Here is a 20,226-nt window from a genome sequence, read left to right as displayed (position 1 = left end):
GTTTCAGTTTCGATTCTGATCGTCTTCCGCATGTAAGTACGTGGACGAATCGACGGACTGTCATGTTATAAGCTGTTTCGAACGTATCACTTTAGGTTAGGAAAGATTTATAATATATTCTCCTGTATGAAATATGGAGTTATAGTTTTACATTTAGATGAACAAGAGCAGTTTTAACGTGAACTTATCAGTACTAGAAGGATGATATGGGTGCTCAATTGCTTGAGGAACTGAAAAACGTAAGGAGATTTTATGTAAGTATTTGACAGACGACAAATTGAAATTTTATCAGTATTATGGAATAATCTGGTCAAGACAGCCCAAGCGGATTCATATGATTGAGGTAATTATGTACAAACAATCCCAAAGCAACATATTTAAAAAGGATTTGTTCTTGCAATGGGGACTACGAAGATGGCTGTCTTCTGGGTTGAACGCCGTGTAGTCTGGTAGAAGTTTATCGACTTTACAGAAGTCATTGCTGCCTCCATCATCAGGGCGACTACACGGCGCTACAACCTAGGAGATAGGTCCAGTTCTGTCGATGAAAAATGTTCATAAAAACTAGCCATGGAAGTAGAGGAATTTGCATGGTGATGAAGAAGGAATGGATGTTGGTATGATGTGCTTGGAGGTGTACGAACTGTAGATCTTTCTAACAATTTCTCCAAGGCGAGTGAAAATGTTTTTGATTTGCAAATATATTGATAATATGGCAAAATTATTTGGTAATTCCAACCATGTTTTAAAAAAATAGTGGGATCAGGTGATTTACCTTGTTGTTGAAGGTGGCTGTCTTCTGGGTTGTTGCGCCACGTAGTCTAGTAGAAGTTTACTGACGTTTCAGAGGTCCTTGTTGCCTCCATCATCGCCCTGATGATGGGGGCAGCAAGGACCTCTGAAACGTCAGTAAACTTCTACCAGACTACGTGGCGCAACAACCCAGAAGACAGCCATCTTCAAATATCGACACGTCAAATGGCATCGTGAGCGTAAAATATTGTCCTCGACAAACCATGACAGGACGTATAATGTACACAGCGCCATTTACACAGCCAGCAGCAATTTTTGACGTGTAAAAGATTGTCGAAATGGAGACTTTTTGTGTAGTGTGAATCGACCCTAAAACAGCAATTATCAATGACAGGTCTACCAATGTTGAGAGATCTTGCTTAAAGTTGACTTCTGGTAAATTTCATTGGCTTTTGCTAAGTAATTGGCATTGGTGTGTAATTCGTATTCTCTAAATGTAAGTACGTAAGAGTACAGCGTGGTTTTCGGTGAAGAATTCCTGCGAGGTTCGATAATGATGTAATGTTTTGAAAAGGTGTCGGTTGGTTAAGTGTTCACGGTAATATTATCGTCTCTTGCTGGCTTATGTTTGTTATTTAGCAATGCTGTATTAAGTTATGTCAGATGAGGTTTGAAGATGTATGCTGAAATAGGAAGAGCAGAGTTGAATTGAATGTTTACATTGCATAGAACTATATATTGCAACTCCAGGATGTGAGAAACAGTAGGAAGACCAGCACTTAATTCATATAAAATGCCGATAGAAATGTAGCTGTATAGCTGCTGCAGTTATTTTCAGATTTACAATATTTAAGAATTCTCATTTGATGTAAATTCTGCAGAGAGAAAAAATTATCTTTCAATGTTGATTTAAAAACGTTTATATTGTGACATAAACTTTTAATGCCAGATGGAAGAGTACTGAATAACCTGATCGCTGCATAGCATGTTTCTGATAACTAGTGATGTTAGCATTCAGCAGTTTGAGATCATGTTTGTGCCTTGTGTTTATACAATGTTTGCCAGAATTTGTTCATAAATTCTCCATTGAACACAGTGAATGGCTTGTTAAACACTTTTCTACAAGAGACTTTCTGAATACGTGTCATTATTCTAATGATTTTATTTTGAATGCTGTTGAATTTCACCAGAACAAAACTCCATGTGAGGTGATGGAATGGAAATAAGGAAAATAAACTAATTTTGAAATATCTGTTTTGAGGAGTTATGTAACTGTTCTCATGGCAGTCATACTGAAGTTGGGAATAATATATTTTATTATTTGCTGATCTTGTTCTCCTGATTAAAATGTTTACAATTTTTATGCAACTTGGGGGTTCGTATCCTTATTTACAAGAACTAATAGCCATTTATTCTAGTCCACATTTTTACATCCTATTTTTTAAAATCCATTTTATGTTTCACTACTGGGTTAGACAGCACATTGTGCATCCTCTGCTCTTTCTGTGGTCACATATGTTTATCAAAATGTCTTTTAATTTTCCTATTTATTTCTGGGTATTTTCTTGCAGATCCATGTTATTTTTATGTTGTTACACTGCATACCAAATACTTAATGAATTTACCGGTTTTGTTATCTCTCTATTTATGATAATTTTAACGCTCCTCTTACATCTCACTTCCAGTATTATAGCTTTTCTTTTGTTATTTGACATTCTTGTGTCATATGCTTGGAATGTAAGATACAATTCTATGTTGTTTTGTATTGCAGGTCTTAATTTTCTGCCAGTACTATGTGGTTGTGAGTGAATAAAATTGAGTTGTTTTCCCAAAAACATTCTTTTCAGCGTATTCCAGTCTTCTAACACTGTGTTTTTCCACAAATCAAATAACAATTTGGACTGCTTATATCCTTGTCACAGACCTTGAGCAACTACTAAAGGAGTTCCATAAACAACCTTGCTTTCCTTTTTAATAATAATAGTACTAATGTTCTCTTCTTCCCATTACCCATTTTATGGTAAAGACTGCATCCATGCACAATTATCTTTGCAGAAGACACACTGTTATTCTTTTAAAATGTGTCTTACTGTTGGCTATAATTTGCTTTTAATATTACCGTATTGATTTTGTATGCTGATTTCACTAGGAATGAGTGGCCAGCGTTACGCCCTGGTCACACTTTATCTCCAGGAAAGAACCTCGGTACTCATTGGACACGGCTGGGTGGGCCCCAGAGCCAGTCTGAACTGAGTAACATGGCAGTGTTTTTATTTCTGAAGGACTGTTCATTACAAGCAATTTAAATAGTGGCAATGTCATACTGTAGTTCTGACAGACACTGTAATCAGATGAACATTTTAGTTTTTGTATTGATATTCATTCTTAGTCGCTTCATTTATGGTTGGTAGTAGCTTTGAATCTTGGTCACCCATTCCTACTTCTTTGCTTTACAGTAAATATTATGCTTTATCATAGTTTTAGAGCTCAAATAACATGGAAGCATGATTTAATTTACTTGTATGTTTACTTTTCCATCTATCTGTTACCATTTTCATTAGTACAGTGGTAATGTGCTTTGTAATCTCATCAAATGATACGTTGCCTTGAAATTGAAATAAATTAATAACAAATTAGACAACATTTGTTTCTTAATGGTTTAGTAGCGTGGCCACATTATTTATCTCATTTGGTATTTTTCAAACATCTGCCGTATGTAACCACTTAATAAATGACTTATACTTTGTGTTCTTCAGACACAAAATATGTCTCAACACTGGAGTCATGATATTTCGGGCATTCTTCGAGGCGTTCGGATTGTAGTTAATGCGATGTTGAAACACCAAGAAGCGGAGTGCAAACAATGTTGGGAAAATTCAAGTATAAAAGACGTAGTTGAAAAAGCCAGCAGTTCTGTAGTTGCTAGAACTCAACAGCGTCTATCAGAGGACAAAATTCAGGTGAGTACCTAATACATATTTTAGTGCTGTGACAAGAACCTAAGGTTTTGAAAATGGGACTGTTTGTGGCCAGTGTCAGTCTTGAATGTTTTCCATTTTGGCACATTCTAGTTGACTTTGTATCAGGGTGTTTTGGGAAGCTTATACAGACCAGGTGGTAAGTGACGAGTGGGATATGAAAGAAGTGACTGGTGGAGCAGAGGAGCAGGCTGCTATCCAGTCTGCATTGAGCACGTGCTTGAGGAAAGGAGTGTGTGGACTTATTGCACACCAAATTTTTTATCATAGAGATGAAATTTATGAATAAGCTCGGATTTTCTGTGCTGTAACGCTCATTGTGCCACGGTGGTCTAGCGGTTAGAACGCTGGCCTTGTAATCCTGGGGTCTCGGGTTCGATTCCCGGCGGTGCCTGAATGTATATCTTGTGTTGGGCAAGGCCGTGGTCTAGGCAACACGGAATTTTCCTCCGGGGGCTTCCCCGGTTTCTCCGTGGCATCCCAACAAATACTCCATTCACACACAGAAGTAGGCAATGGCAAACCACTTCTGGATCATCTGCCAAGAACGTATATGAACAGGTCCCAGTCCGAGAAAAGGATGGAAGGATCCTGTTCATATGGACCTGTCGTCAGACAGAACACTAAATAATAATAATAATAACGCTCATTGTTCAGAGAATTTACCTCGGTGTAAAAATAACCAGATCTTATCAGAAAATAATTACCATTGTCATGGTTTTAAAAATTTTGCTGCCTTTTATGCAGATGTTCATGAAACAGTTGTCTACTGTGCTAATAGTTTGAGATTTTTATGGTGAAATATTAGTTAGTGCTATCATTTCAAAAGTATGTAGCAAGAGATTTATTGTAAGAAGAGAAACAGTTTTTGCGCATCTGAGTGGTGTTCATAGAAGCCCAGAAATTAATTATACAATTCATAAAATTTCTTTATAGTGTTCATTTTCAGATTTTTTAAGTTCACCCAGTTCTCGTGGACATTTTCCAAGAATCTTAAGATGTGTTTTATCTGCCAAATACATATACTTTACCATTAATTATTCAAGTGCAGATGTATTTTTATGCAGACTCCAGGGAGAAGAGAGAATAATGTTTAGAATATATGTTGATGTATTCTTAGTGATAATAATAGTGGAAGGTACAAAAACTGTGTTGCAGTTCTCGTCAGGTTTCTTTCGTGAGTAAGAAGATTGGTCGCTAAACGTCCATGAATAAATCTTATCTTACACTGAAAACATACATTGTCTGTGATCTGTTGGGATTTTATGTGGACATTATTTATTGCTTAGTATATGCAATTTTCTTTCTTATCTAGGAGGATTCAGAAATGAGAGGTGCAAAGAATGATTGTGGAAACTGTGTATTCCAGTACAAATTATACCTTTCCGATCATAGAAACATCTCATGGCGCTCGATTTACGTGTATTTTTTATGTTTGAAAAACATTCTCTGTACAGTCCGAACCTCCGCGTACAATTTTTGTATCATTACTCAGGAAAACGTACTTACAGGACACCAATTTAAGCGGGATACTGAAATGAGGTATTTTGTTTGTGGTTTATTTAATGAGCAGAGTACAGAAGTCATCCAGAACTTTATATATCAGTTGAATGCATGTCTTTTAGCTGAACGTGCCTTCTTTGCAGTGTATTAATATTCAGGCTTTTGCACATACAGATGTTTCCATGACAGCATGATTAATGCAAATTGTGATGGTTATTTTACAGAATCATTTATCAAAAAACGTGCAGGAAACCTTCCAGAGAACATCAATGTTGTATGAAGGCATAAAGGCTTATGTCACATATGCTGCAGGTGAATTGAATTGAATTGCATGTTAATAATAAGGTCCGTTAACTAATCACAGAATGCAGAAAAGCAAAGCTGAAGTTAAACATGCTAACATGTCGCTTTAACGCAGGGTTGGACTACTGTATTTCTTTGTGGGCCAGAGCACAAAAGACATCTGTTTCAAATGATTGAACTTGAGCAAATTTATAAAATTGTCAATATTTTCTTCTAATAAGCATGTAATTTGTGTATCTTCTCTTTAGCAGTTAAGGATGTTTGCTTGTTTCAGCTTTCGGGTATGTCTGTTATAATGTCGTAATTCATGTTTTGGTGTTTTATTCTAAGGGTGTTTGAGAAAAACACAGTGAGAATAGTATTTTGATCTGCAGTAACCTGGTCATGTTTGTTTACCGAAATGAGATTCGCCATAGGTTGTGTTAAATCATTTTAATTTGTGAATCTAGTTTCTTGAGTAAACCAAATTTAAAGGTAATATTTTAAATACTTCTTTCTTCACTCATTCATATAGTTTCTTGATGTCTCATCACACTCTTACAGTTGTTTTTTTAAAGTATTTGACAGCTGCAGAATATGTGATCACTAATTTATTTATTGATGAAAGAGACTCGGGTTACAAGTCACGTCAGGTGGCTGAATGGTGAATAAACCGTATCTTCTGCCAACGTTTCGAGAGCAGTCTCTGCTCTCATCCTCAGGGCTGTTGAGCAACGAATCCGCACAAGCTTCAATTTATAATTTATTCATTACACTGAAATTCACACTGGTGACCCCTAGTAACATAATTTAAGTAAGTAAGAACATTTTTAGATATAGTGTGTAGAAGACACCGAACAACCGAACATGAACACGTGAATATGGTGTTTTTCTGGTGGTTTTTGGTGTGGAACTCGCTCAGCTGAGATTCATTTGATAGTAGTATTGTTGAACACTTGGCTTCTGCTACTAAGTACTTCGTTATTCCGTATTAGTGGTTGCAATATCCTGTGTACTTAAAAGAGCATTTTATTTACAGATCACAAGCTCCCCCACGATTTACCAACAGCTGGACAGTCTGACATTGATAATTATAAACTGCATGCTGATATTCTACCTGAAGCCTCTGAAACCACAAAATCTGAACATAATGATAAGTATGTACTTAAAGAAACAGAATCTGCAAACAGCAAGAATAAAGATGTTTCTCGTGATCTGTTTGCTGGGAGAATACAAAAACAGCAAGATCTATTTATGGAAAAGGCTTATTCAAATGTTGGAAGCGAGCAAGGCATTGTCAGTCCACTGCAACCAAGTATTAAATTTGAGGCTACTCATGTACCAGTTGCAGCAGTTTCAAAGCAAGATAATTTGGGAACTTCAGTTCTATCTGTCAGAGATTTAGAATCAAAGACCAGAATGAAGCAAGTGGTACGTATCAGGTTTTAGTAATATCACGGGTTTTGGATCTGTTGATTTTTTTTATTCAAATGTTGTTAAGTTACAGTCAGTAATTTATTTGGTCTTTCAATCCATGCACTGCTTTAAGGAACCAGTTGGCAGAATCTTAAAAAGTTCATAAAAGTGACATTCGCACAGAAAAGTTATGTTTTCAGTGACGTGTGATCACAGATGCATGCAGCAAGTGCTGTGTGGATGTTACTTCGGACCTATGGGACAGTTTGAGCAGGCATGTGTGGTGACGGTGTACCACATGCAGGATTGTAGGTAGAAGGTGTTCGAAACATGACATACTATTTGTTTGTTCTTTGTATGTTCACAAAAATAATCAAGCTGCATCATAGATGTCTTCTGGTGCAAATGAGTGGCGATGCAGTGATTGTGATCCATATAAAGTGAATTACTTGGTTTTAACATTCATGTACGAATGTTCATTTAATTAATTTTCTCATTAACACGTACGAAATGGAATATGTTTTTCTTGTATGCAGAATTTTTGTCACGATGAAAATGCCAAATGTCACATAGATTGCGCAGTGTCATGCGACCCTGCCGTCCTTTGCACAGGCAGATCGTCTTGGCCTATATTGTCAGTTCCAAGTGAATCATTGCCTGTCTCTTGCTATGTTTTTTTTAATTCCCTCTTTCTTTATATTTTGTTTCATAATTAGTGCTGTTAATTATATTTTAATAAATAATATTTTATTCCTTTATTATTTTATTTGTATATACAGAGTGAATGTTCATTAACTTAGAATTTCGTATGTTATGCAGTCCTGCACAACATTTATACATTCCTAGCTGTAAACATGTCTTTATTTCATAATGTAGTACATGTTCCTTCTTCATTTTCTTTCTTTTGTGTTTTATTCATTCTGTGCCTTACTCTGTACCTTCGTTTCTGAGTGAAACTGCTCTGTTACATTGTTTTTACAAAAGCTATATGCAATCAAACCAGCAACAGGCTGATAGTCATTTAATGCACAGCGTATGTTGTGGTAGTATTATATTTCCATACCAAGTGCCTGAAACAATACTGGCACAAGTGACTTTGATGGGTTGTGTGGTACTCCATAAGATAAAGGATTCAAAGCACAGAACATTCACTCTGCATAACAGGGCTGTGGAGGCGGAGTCGGTAAAAATGTACCGACTCCGACCTCGATATAAAATATTAAGAAAATACTATTCTAACACTTTCGCTACCATGTGAGCTACCGGTGGCCTCACGCTTAGGGAGATTCAATGACATGTTGAGCCACATGGTGTGGGAATAATTCTTTGTAACTTTGACTCCAGTACCTTAAGAATGTAAACTGTCTACAAATCAACCGATGCTTGCAATAACCATTAGACTTATATTTAAATATAGGTTATAAGTCTAAAAAGTAGGCTGATGACTTACGTGGTGGTGGTAAAATCTTTTATGGTACCATTTACAATTTTAGTAGGTTTACCATTTTAATACATATTTAGCTTTTATGAAGAAGCCAGAGTTGGAGGTTTTAGTACTGACTCCACAGCCCTGCTGCATATGTGTAATATTAATTTTCACTTTACAAACTTTTGCATCGCAGCGGACTTTCCCGTACCAAGACATAAGTGTGCTTAATATCTTTGCAGCTGAGTGCAACAGCCAAGCAAAGGAAGGTCCCTTCATCTCAGTTTTTTCGCAAGGTGTCATTTGGTAGTTTGGCAGCAGGGTTGGTGGTTGGTACTGTGACCGAGATGGCCAGAAGGTCTTTAGGACTGGCAAATGAAGAGGAAAGTGCAGGAAGAGCACTTGATAGTGTTTTCTTGTCTGAAGCAAATGCTGAAAGGATTGTCAACACTTTGTGCAAACTGAGAGGTATGAGACATGATGTCTACCAAATTCTTATCTTAAACCAAGAAGTCATGACCATTTTAAGCAAATTATATTATGTCTGGTCAGGGTGCATGTTATTGTGACATATATATATTACAGTCCTTTGTAGTACCAGGATAGTGACTTGAAATAGGCCGGGGTCAGGTTGTGTCCTGAAAAGGACAGTGTATTGGCTTTGTGGCCCAGGCAGGACTGGCAATATTGTATGGGATGTTTCCTCTGTCCTTTGAGAGAGTGGATGAGGGGCGTCCATGACTGGCTGAGGCGAAGGCCATCCTCCCTGTTCAAGTTTTTTGGATATAGCTCAATCTCGATGTCCTCCCTGATTATCCAGTCCATGTATGTACATTTGGTGGACAGGATTGTGTTCTGAGTCTCAAGATGTTTTCATCGAAGTGCCAGCTCAGGAGTCACAGGGCTTCTACAATGGTCACCATGGTGAAAATCGAGATGACATCGAAGCTGACAAGGGTGTCCTCAGGACCGACATGGAGGGACTTGATGGTGTTGATGAATTCCATGGAGTTCTTCATGTGGCGTGGAACTGAGCTGCCTAACCAGATCCTTGGCCAGGTGGTAGGGCGAGGCGCCCATGATGCTCACGATGGGTGTGAGGGGACCCTTTCCTTGTGGATCTTCGGAAGCCCTGAACTCTGTGGCCGCAGCTGTTGGATGATCTTCACAAGAACTTGAGGAGAATGATCTTCCCTTTCACGGCCTCATTTGGGTCTTTAGGCAACCTCCTATAAGTAGGGCCTCTAAAAGGGCCACAATCATCTGGTTGTAGTCACTGGTGTTAAGAATGACCGTCGAATTGCCCTTGTCGGCGAGAAGAACAGAGAGGTAAGCGTTTATCCACTGGCTCGGAGAGTTCTTCTCTGAGCCCCAAACAAATTGTTCTTGGGCTTCCTGAAGGTTTTCAGGATGTGGATGGTCTCTTGCCAGACCTCGTCGGCTGCTTTCTCCGACAGAGAAACAACAGCCTTCACCACACCACTGAACAAGTCCTCGATGGGCAGCACCATAGAGGTCACAGCATCATTCAGGCCCTTACCCAGGGCTTAGTGTCCTCCAGTGACACATCACTTGGGTTGACCACCATTGTTCAGTTGTTAGCCAGCAGGGCAGGATGTCTAGCTCCGTACAACTTTTGGAATTTGTTACACTGTCTGGCTTTGTCGTTGGCCACAGCATGTGATGCCTTCTGGTATGTAACGCGATCGACAAGGGCCCAGTCCTCGGCAGACAACTCACTGGCCAGGCATAGGTGATTGGTAATTGTGATTAAGGTGATAATGTAATGGCATGGTATAACTAATACTTTTGGAAAACATTATAATCCAAACATTTTATCTTTTTTGATCTTGTTATAATGAGGTACAGTAATCGATTTCTTGTGCTGATATGGGATATTTCCTTACTGCAGGTAGAATTACTAAGTACATATGAATTATAAAATAAGCAGTGACAGCTGACAAGAGGCTATCCTCCAGCTTAGATGTTGGTGGGGGCTAGCAACTCCTCACCATAAAAGATCATCTTGTTAAAAAATGCTTCACAGTTGGTGGATCTCAGCCCTTTTGTTCTATTCTCTTTTTTTGTCCAGACTGAATCTGTGTTTACTCTTTCCCTTTTTGTTCCCTCACTTGGTCTCCCCAGAAGCTATTAAAGGAATAACACATGCCAAAATCCCTACATCCTTAAGTTTACCAGCTGTTGATTCAGTTTTCTTATTTTCTGGTCTTATGTTTTGCTTTGAAGTTTGATCTCTTTCTTCTATACTTAATAATCTGTATGATCTTTATCTATACTGCTTATAAGCTGATGGCTTCTCTATATGGTGAGCAGTGCATGTTGTAGAATATAACTTCATTGATGAACAACTCTCGGGCAACCAGCCGTGTCAGGTGGCTGAATGGTGAATGAACCATTTCTTCCGCCATTGTTTCAAGAGCCATCTCTGCTCTCATCCTTTGGGAAGCTGCGAAATGAAACTGGTCGTATGTAGCGTGTTTGCTGATGGGAATCATTGAGATCCGGCTGCAAGACAACAACTTCAGTAGGGATGATGGTTTCACGCTGAGTTGGGCCTGGTATCCTGTGACACAACTGCTGTCTGCCCAGAAGGCTGAGCCAGCGAGAGCGAGCACTTGACCTCATCTGCCAGTTCCTATTGGTCAGCGCAATACAAAGCAGCAGACAGGCCACCAGCAACACGATGCCACTGCCTGCCATCCACCGCCAGTTCCCATCGGTGAGCGCGCTACATAGGACCAGTTTCGTTTCGCAGCTGTCCTGAGGATGAGAGCAGAGATGGCTCTCGAAACGTTGGCGGAAGAAATGGTTCATTCACCATTCATCCACCTGACGTGGCTGGTTGCCCGAGAGTAGTTCATCAACTTTGGTCGTCGCGAAAATTTCACTTTATATATAACTTCATTCCTCTTTAGAAATTTTCCAGTATCAAATGGTGTATCTAACAGTCTCTTAAATTTTCCTGGCTCTGAAAATTCTGTAATTACTCTAACTATAGTAAGTGGATTTTTAACTTTTTATAAATGGAAATTGTATGATGACTGGTTTTGTTAGTTTACAGTTTTAGATCAGCCAGTCTGACCATTTTCTGATTGCTGAGTGTGTGTCGCTGATCCTCAGTGTCTTGTTACATGTGCTTGAACACTTTTGTTGCATCCAGAAGTGTTTTGTCCGTAGGTGCTGCATTGAAACTCGGCCAGATTTTGAGTATGCAGGACAACACAGTTATCAGCCCTACGTTGCAGAAGGCGTTTGAGCGTGTGAGACAGTCTGCAGATTTTATGCCTACATGGCAAGTAGAGGTAAAGCAGTCCATCTGTGCTCCAAGTATATGGCTGTTGTTTGTAGAATACTGAAATGTGTATATACAGAGCAGTGATTTATGAGCGTCATGAGAATGCATTCAGTATTTCAGTGATTTGTCTGATAATAAATGTGAAAAGGCATGCGTTATGTGTGCGAGTATTATTTTAAGGCACATTGACGAAGAAAATGGAGACATATATAGCGTTACTGTATTTACTAATTTCAGAAGAAATATATTTGGTAATAGTGAGATTAGAAACAAAGCATGAGGGAGAGTATTTCAACGTGAGGAACAGGAAGTAAGTCGGCGGCGAAGGAAATTTCATAGAATGGAGTTTCATAATTTGTATGTGTGTCGTCATGTGACCACCTCTGAATCTTAAAAAACATTGAAATTAACATGGATCTTATAGAAATATGACATTAAGGTATGTACTGGTTGTAATTGGCTTAGGACAGAATCCAGTGGTTCGTCTTTGTAAACATGGCACCGATCCTTGGCCAGCTGTGTAACTACCACTTTAAAAAACACTACACATTGTACATAGGTTCTTACTTTCCTGCTTCATTTTCATAGTTGAGAGCAGGTGTCGTGGGACACGACAGTTTCTGGTTTATGCTGATGATGTTGCTTCAGTGGCCAAAATGGCTAACATTTATTATTCAGCAGACCTTGAACAGATCAGAATTATGGTACATATATTAACCCATTGGCATAAAGATCCATAGCTAGGAGGTGAGTGTCTGTTACCTGACAGTAGGCAATTGGCTGGTGGTTCGGTGTACCTTAAGGCAATCGGCTAGAGAATCAGACTATATACTCTGAAGTATACGAGCACTGTGTGTTACTTTAATAATCCTCATTAGCCAGCATACCATTAAAAATGCTTATATGTCATTTATCCTTCCTCTTTGTTTCCTGTTACAAATCGTGAGAGTGCATGTGTACTCTGTGTGACACATGGACAAATAGAAGGAGATTTGAAATGACTGGAATTGTGATGCCAGTCATATACTTACATCGCTCCTAATTCTGAATAGAAAATTTTGAGCTCTTGATTTCTGTTGCACAGAGCGTACCTCAGTGGTTTGAATATTAAAGTTTTACTGTAGGGGGAGGGGATTCAGTTGCAGTCAGTGGAATTCATGGTGGACATAATATTAAGTAAAAGGAAAAAAAATAATATTGGACGGACAGCTTGTCAGAAACAAAGTGCTGTTGGCATAGAAGTAGTGGACTTAAAAGTAAATGGAAACCTGTAACAGAATAGTATTAAAAATATATTAAAATTGGCCGTCAATCACAATATAAGATAATTAAAAGATTGATGGCCAATTTTAATATATTTTTAATACTATTTAAATAAATCACAATATGACGCATCTACAATATCCTGTAACAGAATGATAAACATTTGATATTCTGTTTAATGTGGTAGATCTTGAAGTAATTTTGTTTTAACCGCATTATATTTGTGAGGTCTGTGTGCACAGTTTCATTACACAGGGTGAGCACCTTAACCATGTGCTTAGTACCTATTGGATGTCATTCCTGTCCTATTTTTTTTACCAAGCGTGCTCTTTCTATCCCACTTTCTAATATTTGATGCAGACCATCCTAAAATATCAGAGTTATACATTGGACTTCGGTTGCAAAAATCCAAGGACAATAATTTTCTTGCAGTGTTTTTTTTTTCAGATCTCACCTAATGTTCTTGCTTCATATTTTATTCCCTTTTGCTAATTTCTTAATTCTTTATTAATGCCGTATGTCAGAACGGGCAAATAATAACCATTTCTGAAATTGTCCTGGCTGTCTTTGTTTTCTACATTGTTTTTTGTTTCCCTGTTCAGTTGTGATGCTTTTGTATTTCCTTGTAGAAAGTATTAGAATCTGAACTTGGGGGAGACTGGCGTTCAAAAGTGACAACATTTGAACCAATGCCTTTTGCCGCTGCGTCGATTGGCCAAGTACATCTTGCGGTGCTTCCAAGTGGGACTGAAGTGGCAATGAAGATTCAGTACCCTGGAGTTGCAAAGGGCATTGAAAGTGATATTGACAGTTTGGTTCAAATCATGGACAGATGGAATGTATTTCCAAAATGTAAGTCTTTTAATTCTGTTCTGCGGAAAACTGTTCATAAGGTAAATGCCGTGGTAGTATAGTGTTACTTTTAAATTTTGCATTAAGCTCACCAATTCCAGGTTGAATGTACCTTGATTCTAGACTTTCTTGTATCTGCGAGGCTGTCTGCATTGAGGTTTTTGTGCATTTTAGGTTTATGAGATGCATGTGTTCCCACTAAGTTTTTGTGTGGTGTGGTGTGAACATTTTTACAGCTCCCCATTACCCTGCAGCACTCCAGCACTCTGTGCATAACAGTACTAGAATCTGCAAGTTTTTTGACGTGATAAATATTTCAGTTCTTAGTACAGTAATGTTTTTAGTAAAATTTTCGTAAAAAATTGCTGAAACCTTACAAATATATTGGTTTTATCATAAATAATGAGTCGCTGTGAAAGTTATATGGTGACATAAACGCGTCTACTTTGGTACTGATTGGTATTAAAGCTTATAAGGTCCAATCCCTTAGAACCCAGAAGAATGCAGTACCAACAGCAAGTGCAATGAGTTTCGGTTTCTTAGGTCTTATCCATCATCCCATTTTCCTTGGATTGCAGTGTTTCAGAGCCTGAGTCAGCTTCCATCTTCAGGCTTGGTGGAGCCTATCTGAAGGGTGTAATCTTGATGATTTGTATTTTAAGCATACCCTTTAAATTAGGTCCCACCAAAGACCCAGTCTTTGAAACGTTGCATTCGAAGAAAACAGGTGATGGATAAGACATAGGATGTATGTTCATGATGATCATTTCTGTGAGATTAATACACATGCAGTAAGTGGTACATTACTTAAATGTTAAGTATTATTATTTACCTATTAGTGGTTTATTTAATAAATTTATCAGTAACTCAGACTATGTAGTAGTGAATAATAGGATGATGAATTAATTGGAAATTAGTTGTCATGGCCTGATTTACACACTGTTCAGGCATTTGCTTAATGGAACTGAAGAAAACCATGAAGAACCTCAGGATGGCTGGACTCCAGGCCAAGATTTGAACCCAGGACCTCCCAGATATGACAGAGGAGTGCTGACCACTCAGTCATGATGTTAAGTTTAGCTTCACAAAAGTCTGGTTTTTGTGAGATAAGGCCATTCTCCGAAATCCATTTTGTCCATCGCTTGTTTTTTTGTCAAAATAATATTTTCTTGTCCATATTCCTATCCCATTGTTCCTTCCTCCTTGAACAGTTAATTTTAAATGTCTTTGAGATAAATTGTTATTACAAAGAATAATTGACTTAATGATAAACTTCTTTCTGATAATTAACCATTTTCTTCTAAATACTTCCTCAGACTACAGTGTAATGGTCCTGGACGAACCCCAACTATAAATTATGGAAGACAGTGGTAGATTCTAAACTCATTCTCTGTTCCTGCAATGGCGGCAACAGAAACCCATTAAAATTCGTGTCTTATGGAACTCTCAACAACACTCCCTTCCATATCAGGGCTAAACCAGAAAGATAGAGATGTCTGCTCTGATACTTTGTAATCTGTAATACTTGTTTGTTTCAGCTTTCTTTATTGATAATCTCGTTAAGGTTGCAAAGAGAGAACTTGCTTGGGAAGTAGACTATATTCGTGAAGCAGAATGCACAAAAAAATTTCAACAGTTATTGGAGCCTTATCCTGAATATTATGTAGCTCAAGTTGTAGGTATGTTATGATGTTCTCTTATTCGTGAGCGTTACCACACAACTCAGAATTCTATTATCTCTCGATTCGTCTATGTTTTCCTCAGTTTCTAGTGGGGATTTACTTCAGAGTATTCTTAATCTGCAACTATTTTCTTGGATTGGGAGAGAGTGGTAATATGTAGAGATGAAAAATGCATATAAACGTTTGTCTAGAGTGGGATTTTCCTGGCCAATTATGGTAAGTGAAGGAAGTGGAAAACCGCATTAATATGATAATTGGTAACTTGATGCTGCTGAGTATCTATAAGAGCTTTATATCTGTTGGAGATTTAGTGAGAAATGAATTTCTGGAACTTCTGTGGGATGCATGCCACATTTTTAACCCTTGTGCTGTTGTGGATGGAACAGTTTTGCCGTGCTCAAGAGCGTACTGTGCTTTATGGACAAAACAGTTTCATGAGAGTACAGTGTGTTTTAATATCAATCTTTTTCAGTTCTAAATGAATGTTGTAGTTTAGTCTGATCATAACAGATGGCAGTTATTGTCCTCTAAATGCATTAATATTGTTTTTATTTATTTGAGGTTTATAAAATAAAGTTATCAGTAGATGAAATTATGTAGCATCAAATTATAAATTGGTTAGTGAATGCTGAGAGTGTGGAAGGAAGCAGTTATGGCCTAGTGTAGGGTGCTCTGTGTTTCTGCAAGTAGTAGTAGTAGTTATAATAATTATTCTATCTGAAACTTGGAAGTTCAACAAAAATGTGTGACAACTTCTTGTGTACCCAAAACACTGAATGTGATAGTTTATTGAAATAGAATGTAGTTCAAACAGATTTAAAAAAAATACTCCATATTATTAATTGTTATGCAATTTCAGACAGCCTAAGCACAAAGCAAATCTTCACAACTGAACTAATGTCAGGGATTCCAGTGGATAAATGTGTGGACCTGGATCTGGAGACAAGGACGCATATCAGCAGACTCGTGATAGAACTTTGGCTGAAGGAACTTTTTGAGTTCCGTTATATGCAGACTGACCCAAATTGGTCTAACTTTTTTTACAGCCCAGAAACTAGGCAGGTAATTTGAGCGTAGATTCCTAGTCACTAAAGAAATTCTGCGAAGGTTGTTCAAATGAAACCTGTGCACGGTGATACTAGGGAGTACTGTTGGTGCAAATGGTCGTTCATGTTATTGTTTGCAAGACAAACAAGCAGTCGACAATTAACTGCGTTAATTTCGAGATCATAAGATGTGTGCACAATGGGTCGCGCAAGTATTTACTGGTGCTTTTGAGCAGCAGCAAATGACATAATTGCTGGAGAATTTGCAGCACTATCAGGCAAATCTTGACACAGTTTTGCATTACATTGTGGCGGACACTGAGACATGGTATGACCGCTTTCTACCCGTGGCAAAAACTGTAAGTATGCAATGGAAACGACTATCCTCTCCCGTCAATAAATTAAGTGTATGAGTGATAGTCTGACATCCTCCGGTATATAAAATGCAGCATATCCTGGACTGATAGTCAAATGGGGACAGGCATTGTCATGCAACTCTATGATACCACTCATGAGTGTGCCAGGATTTCTTCTCCTGGTGATGCTGTGTATGTCTCAGTGTTCCACTGTACAGGTGTGCGTTGATGATAATATCAGGGTCCTTGAATGCCAGTATCAATGGGCGACTAATGGTGAAGAAAACGGCCTGACCTTCCTTGTGTTCAGCTTCTTCAAGAAGGTGCTGAAGTGCCATAGATTCAGGTTGGATGAAGATATTACAGTCTGAGTAATCCTGTGGTCCCAATGGCAGTCAGTAAAGCTCAAATTGCTATGCTGATCGCCAACATCCGGAACGGATAGGCAATTTAAGAAGAAGAAGAAGAATGCCAGTCAAGGGAGTTTTCTGCAGAAGGGATTTATCAGCTGGAAAATTAATGTGATGCTTGCATTATTGCCCTTGGGAACTATTTTTATTGGTCTTTACTCCTTTGCCCAGAACAATCGCCAAACAGGTTTCATTTGAGCAAGCCTCACCTGTGACATTTGCGTTTACTTATCGATTATGTGCTGGTAAGGAAAATAAGAAGAGTTGTGGAATGTAAAATTTTTCCTCGTATTTCATTAACCCTTCAGCGTGAAAGAATTTGTTCCCTGTTGAGATCCTGAACGGGGATTATTTTCTGCTGGATATTTAATTTTGGTAAATAATAGCTATAAAATGACAGGGTGTTTGAATGGCCACAAATTTCATATCTTTGTTGGATTTTAATAAATGTTAACTGCACTGATGAATATCTACAGAATATTTATTCTGTAGAAGTGGGACCAAGTTTTTGTTAAGCTACATGTGCATGAAAGGAATTGTGAATTTCAATTTACTTTATTGTAGAAAATATTTTTTCTATAATGCACCTCGAAACATTCATCCGCACGTGCGCATTGTTTGTGATATTTTTCCATGTTAGGTACACGCATCACGCCGTTTTTTATCACTTCTCTTCTGTCAGAGGTATTCTCATCATGTACAATACTGCAAGAATATTTACATTTTTGTCGAAGAAAGAAACCTCAGAATAATAGCTGTGCGAATGTGTACATTTTCAGATCTAAGATTTTCCCGACAATGTTGGGGAAATAAAGTGATTCTATGTCCGCATCGAGCGAAATTATTCACATAAAGGACATTTATTCTACCATAATGCATATCAGGTTATCTTCCAAGGTAATATTTGCTTAAGTTCCCCAAATGTTTTTGTGTCTAATGGCAAAAAACTGTTTGGAAAACAAGTAAGGTTTAAAAATAACCCTGATGATGGAGGCAGCAAAGACCTCTGAAACATCAGTAAACTTCTACCAGACTATATGAGGGTACAGCCCAGGTGCCTACATGGCGTATAGTGGTTTATCATTTATCTTTTCTTTACCATTTCTGTTATAAAGTTTGTAGGATATTTCACTTCTCGTATTAAATATAAATGTTTACTGTGATTTTATTGCAGTTGATGTTGTTAGATTTTGGTGCATCGCGATCTTACAGTAAGACTTTCGTTGACATGTACATCCAGCTTATAAGAGGTGCGGCTGATGGCGACCGAAACAAAGTTCTTCAGGTCTCTCGTGATATTGGGTTTCTAGCAGGATATGAGGCCAAGGTGATGTGATAAGTTAATTATTCTTCTGCATTTGGTCAGTTTTTATGGCTTGATGTGTGCAGATACAAGGTTTGATTTGCCCATGTGTGGCTTTTCACTGTCTTCCATTAATTATATTTATGCCAGATATCTGTCAAGCAAAGACAACCAACATGTCTGCTTAATTTGAAAAAAAACAAAACATGAATTAATGTTAATGATGTGTGATTTGGTTCCACGCCAAAATGCAGGTGAAGACTTCAATTCACATGGACATCCATATTTGATGGTAAATAAATGTAGGACAGAAGACTATTATCGATGTGATGGAACTCGCACCACGAGCGATTGGAAATGGGTCCTGAAATATGTATATTGTGATATTCAGAAGAGAATGTGTAATTATTTTTTGCCTGTAAAGTATTTGTGGTCCAATAACTTTAAGTTAATGAGCAAAAGCTGTGTCCATATTACCATCCACAATATCACTCTGTTATTTGTCCTGCATTGGTGAGGGAAGGTTTTCTTGATTTCTGATTTAAAGGTTCCATGTTCAAATCTGACTCTATTCCCACAGTTTTGTTGTAAAAGACACATAATTTACAGGAATTTATATTTTTTAAAGCATGGCACTTATTCGTACAAAATACGAATTAGTATGTTTGCTCTTCTTCTGAAAAATCAGAAGTTCCTTGAAAGCAAAGCAGATCTCATCTCAGTAATGTCACAAGGAACTGATGCCTCAGTACAAACAGCAGCTGTCCTCTCCCGTCCCATACGATACCTTTTGCTCAGACTGTCCCGTGTGTTAAAGTTTGTTTGCGTCATCCATTAGCTCTTAACTATGCAACCACAACTGTTATTATTGTCATGAAACCATTTCAGATCATGGAAGATGCTCACGTAGAGGCAGTGATGATTCTGGGGGAAGTGTTCCATAAATCATCTGAACCATATGATTTTGGTTCCCACGACACGACGCGCCGTATCCAGTCTCTGATCCCCACCATGCTGAAACATCGCTTGTGCCCTCCTCCAGAAGAGGTCTATTCTCTCCACCGGAAACTATCTGGAATTTTTATGCTAGTATCGAAATTAGGCGTAAAGTTAGAATGTAAATCGATGTTTGAGAAAGTTTATGAAATGTATCGAAGCGGATAATATTGCCATTTTATGCTTGTAAGAAAGAGAAACTTTGTAAATTTATCATTGATGTTCTGATGTATGAAAGAAATTGTGAAACTTATCCAAACCAAGATTTTTTACGCAATTTAGTATTTTATTGCTTTGATTTTAATTACTTGAACTCAAACTGAAGCCATGGTTCAGGTTTCTTCCCTTTCTGTACCCAGCAGGTTTTATTGGTTGGTCCAGGAATATGTTTGCCATATTCATCGCAGAAGGAACGTGAGGAAGGTTGGTGAGGGACGTGCTGTATCGTTATTTCATTCAAGGTTTTGCCTGGAATATCCAGGCAGCATCAGGCTGCCTCCATGTAAGGTAGTGAAGCAGGATCAGTGGATTCTAATTCTCTATGCCAGCTGTCGGACCTTAGCAGTCGCTGAAGAGGCAGACGCACGTCGCACATCTAATGACATGCAATATTGGAGTCAATTTATGAACCTGATGGCCACTGC

General features: G+C 38.1%; 1 protein-coding gene across 6 annotated transcripts; it reads left to right on the top strand.

Moving 5' to 3' along the window:
* The first annotated feature begins 31 nt into the window (after window positions 1–31).
* On the top strand, window positions 32–19,859 carry Coq8 (ubiquinone biosynthesis protein COQ8, mitochondrial). 6 transcript variants are annotated; one of them, XM_087353461.1, is made up of 11 exons: window positions 32–254; window positions 3,510–3,713; window positions 5,459–5,546; window positions 6,556–6,947; window positions 8,601–8,826; window positions 11,557–11,681; window positions 13,567–13,789; window positions 15,328–15,468; window positions 16,331–16,533; window positions 18,458–18,610; window positions 19,475–19,859. In XM_087353461.1, exons 1-11 carry the CDS (start codon window positions 207–209, stop codon window positions 19,748–19,750), a joined length of 2,079 nt encoding a protein of 692 aa, XP_087209587.1. In that variant the 5' UTR covers window positions 32–206; the 3' UTR covers window positions 19,751–19,859. The 6 variants fall into 6 exon arrangements, with proteins under 6 accessions (XP_087209587.1, XP_087209591.1, XP_087209588.1 ...); XM_087353465.1 differs by lacking the exon at window positions 32–254 and adding an exon at window positions 963–1,249; XM_087353462.1 differs by lacking the exon at window positions 32–254 and adding an exon at window positions 1,243–1,351.
* Window positions 19,860–20,226: the final 367 nt, after the last annotated feature.

The sequence above is a fragment of the Zootermopsis nevadensis genome, unplaced genomic scaffold (genome assembly GCF_977971745.1).
Source record: "Zootermopsis nevadensis isolate Lab colony 2312 unplaced genomic scaffold, Znev_1.0 Znev_ptg000022l, whole genome shotgun sequence".
NCBI classification, from domain to species: Eukaryota; Metazoa; Arthropoda; class Insecta; order Blattodea; family Termopsidae; genus Zootermopsis; species Zootermopsis nevadensis.
This window is presented reverse-complemented; position numbering and strand designations above follow the sequence as displayed.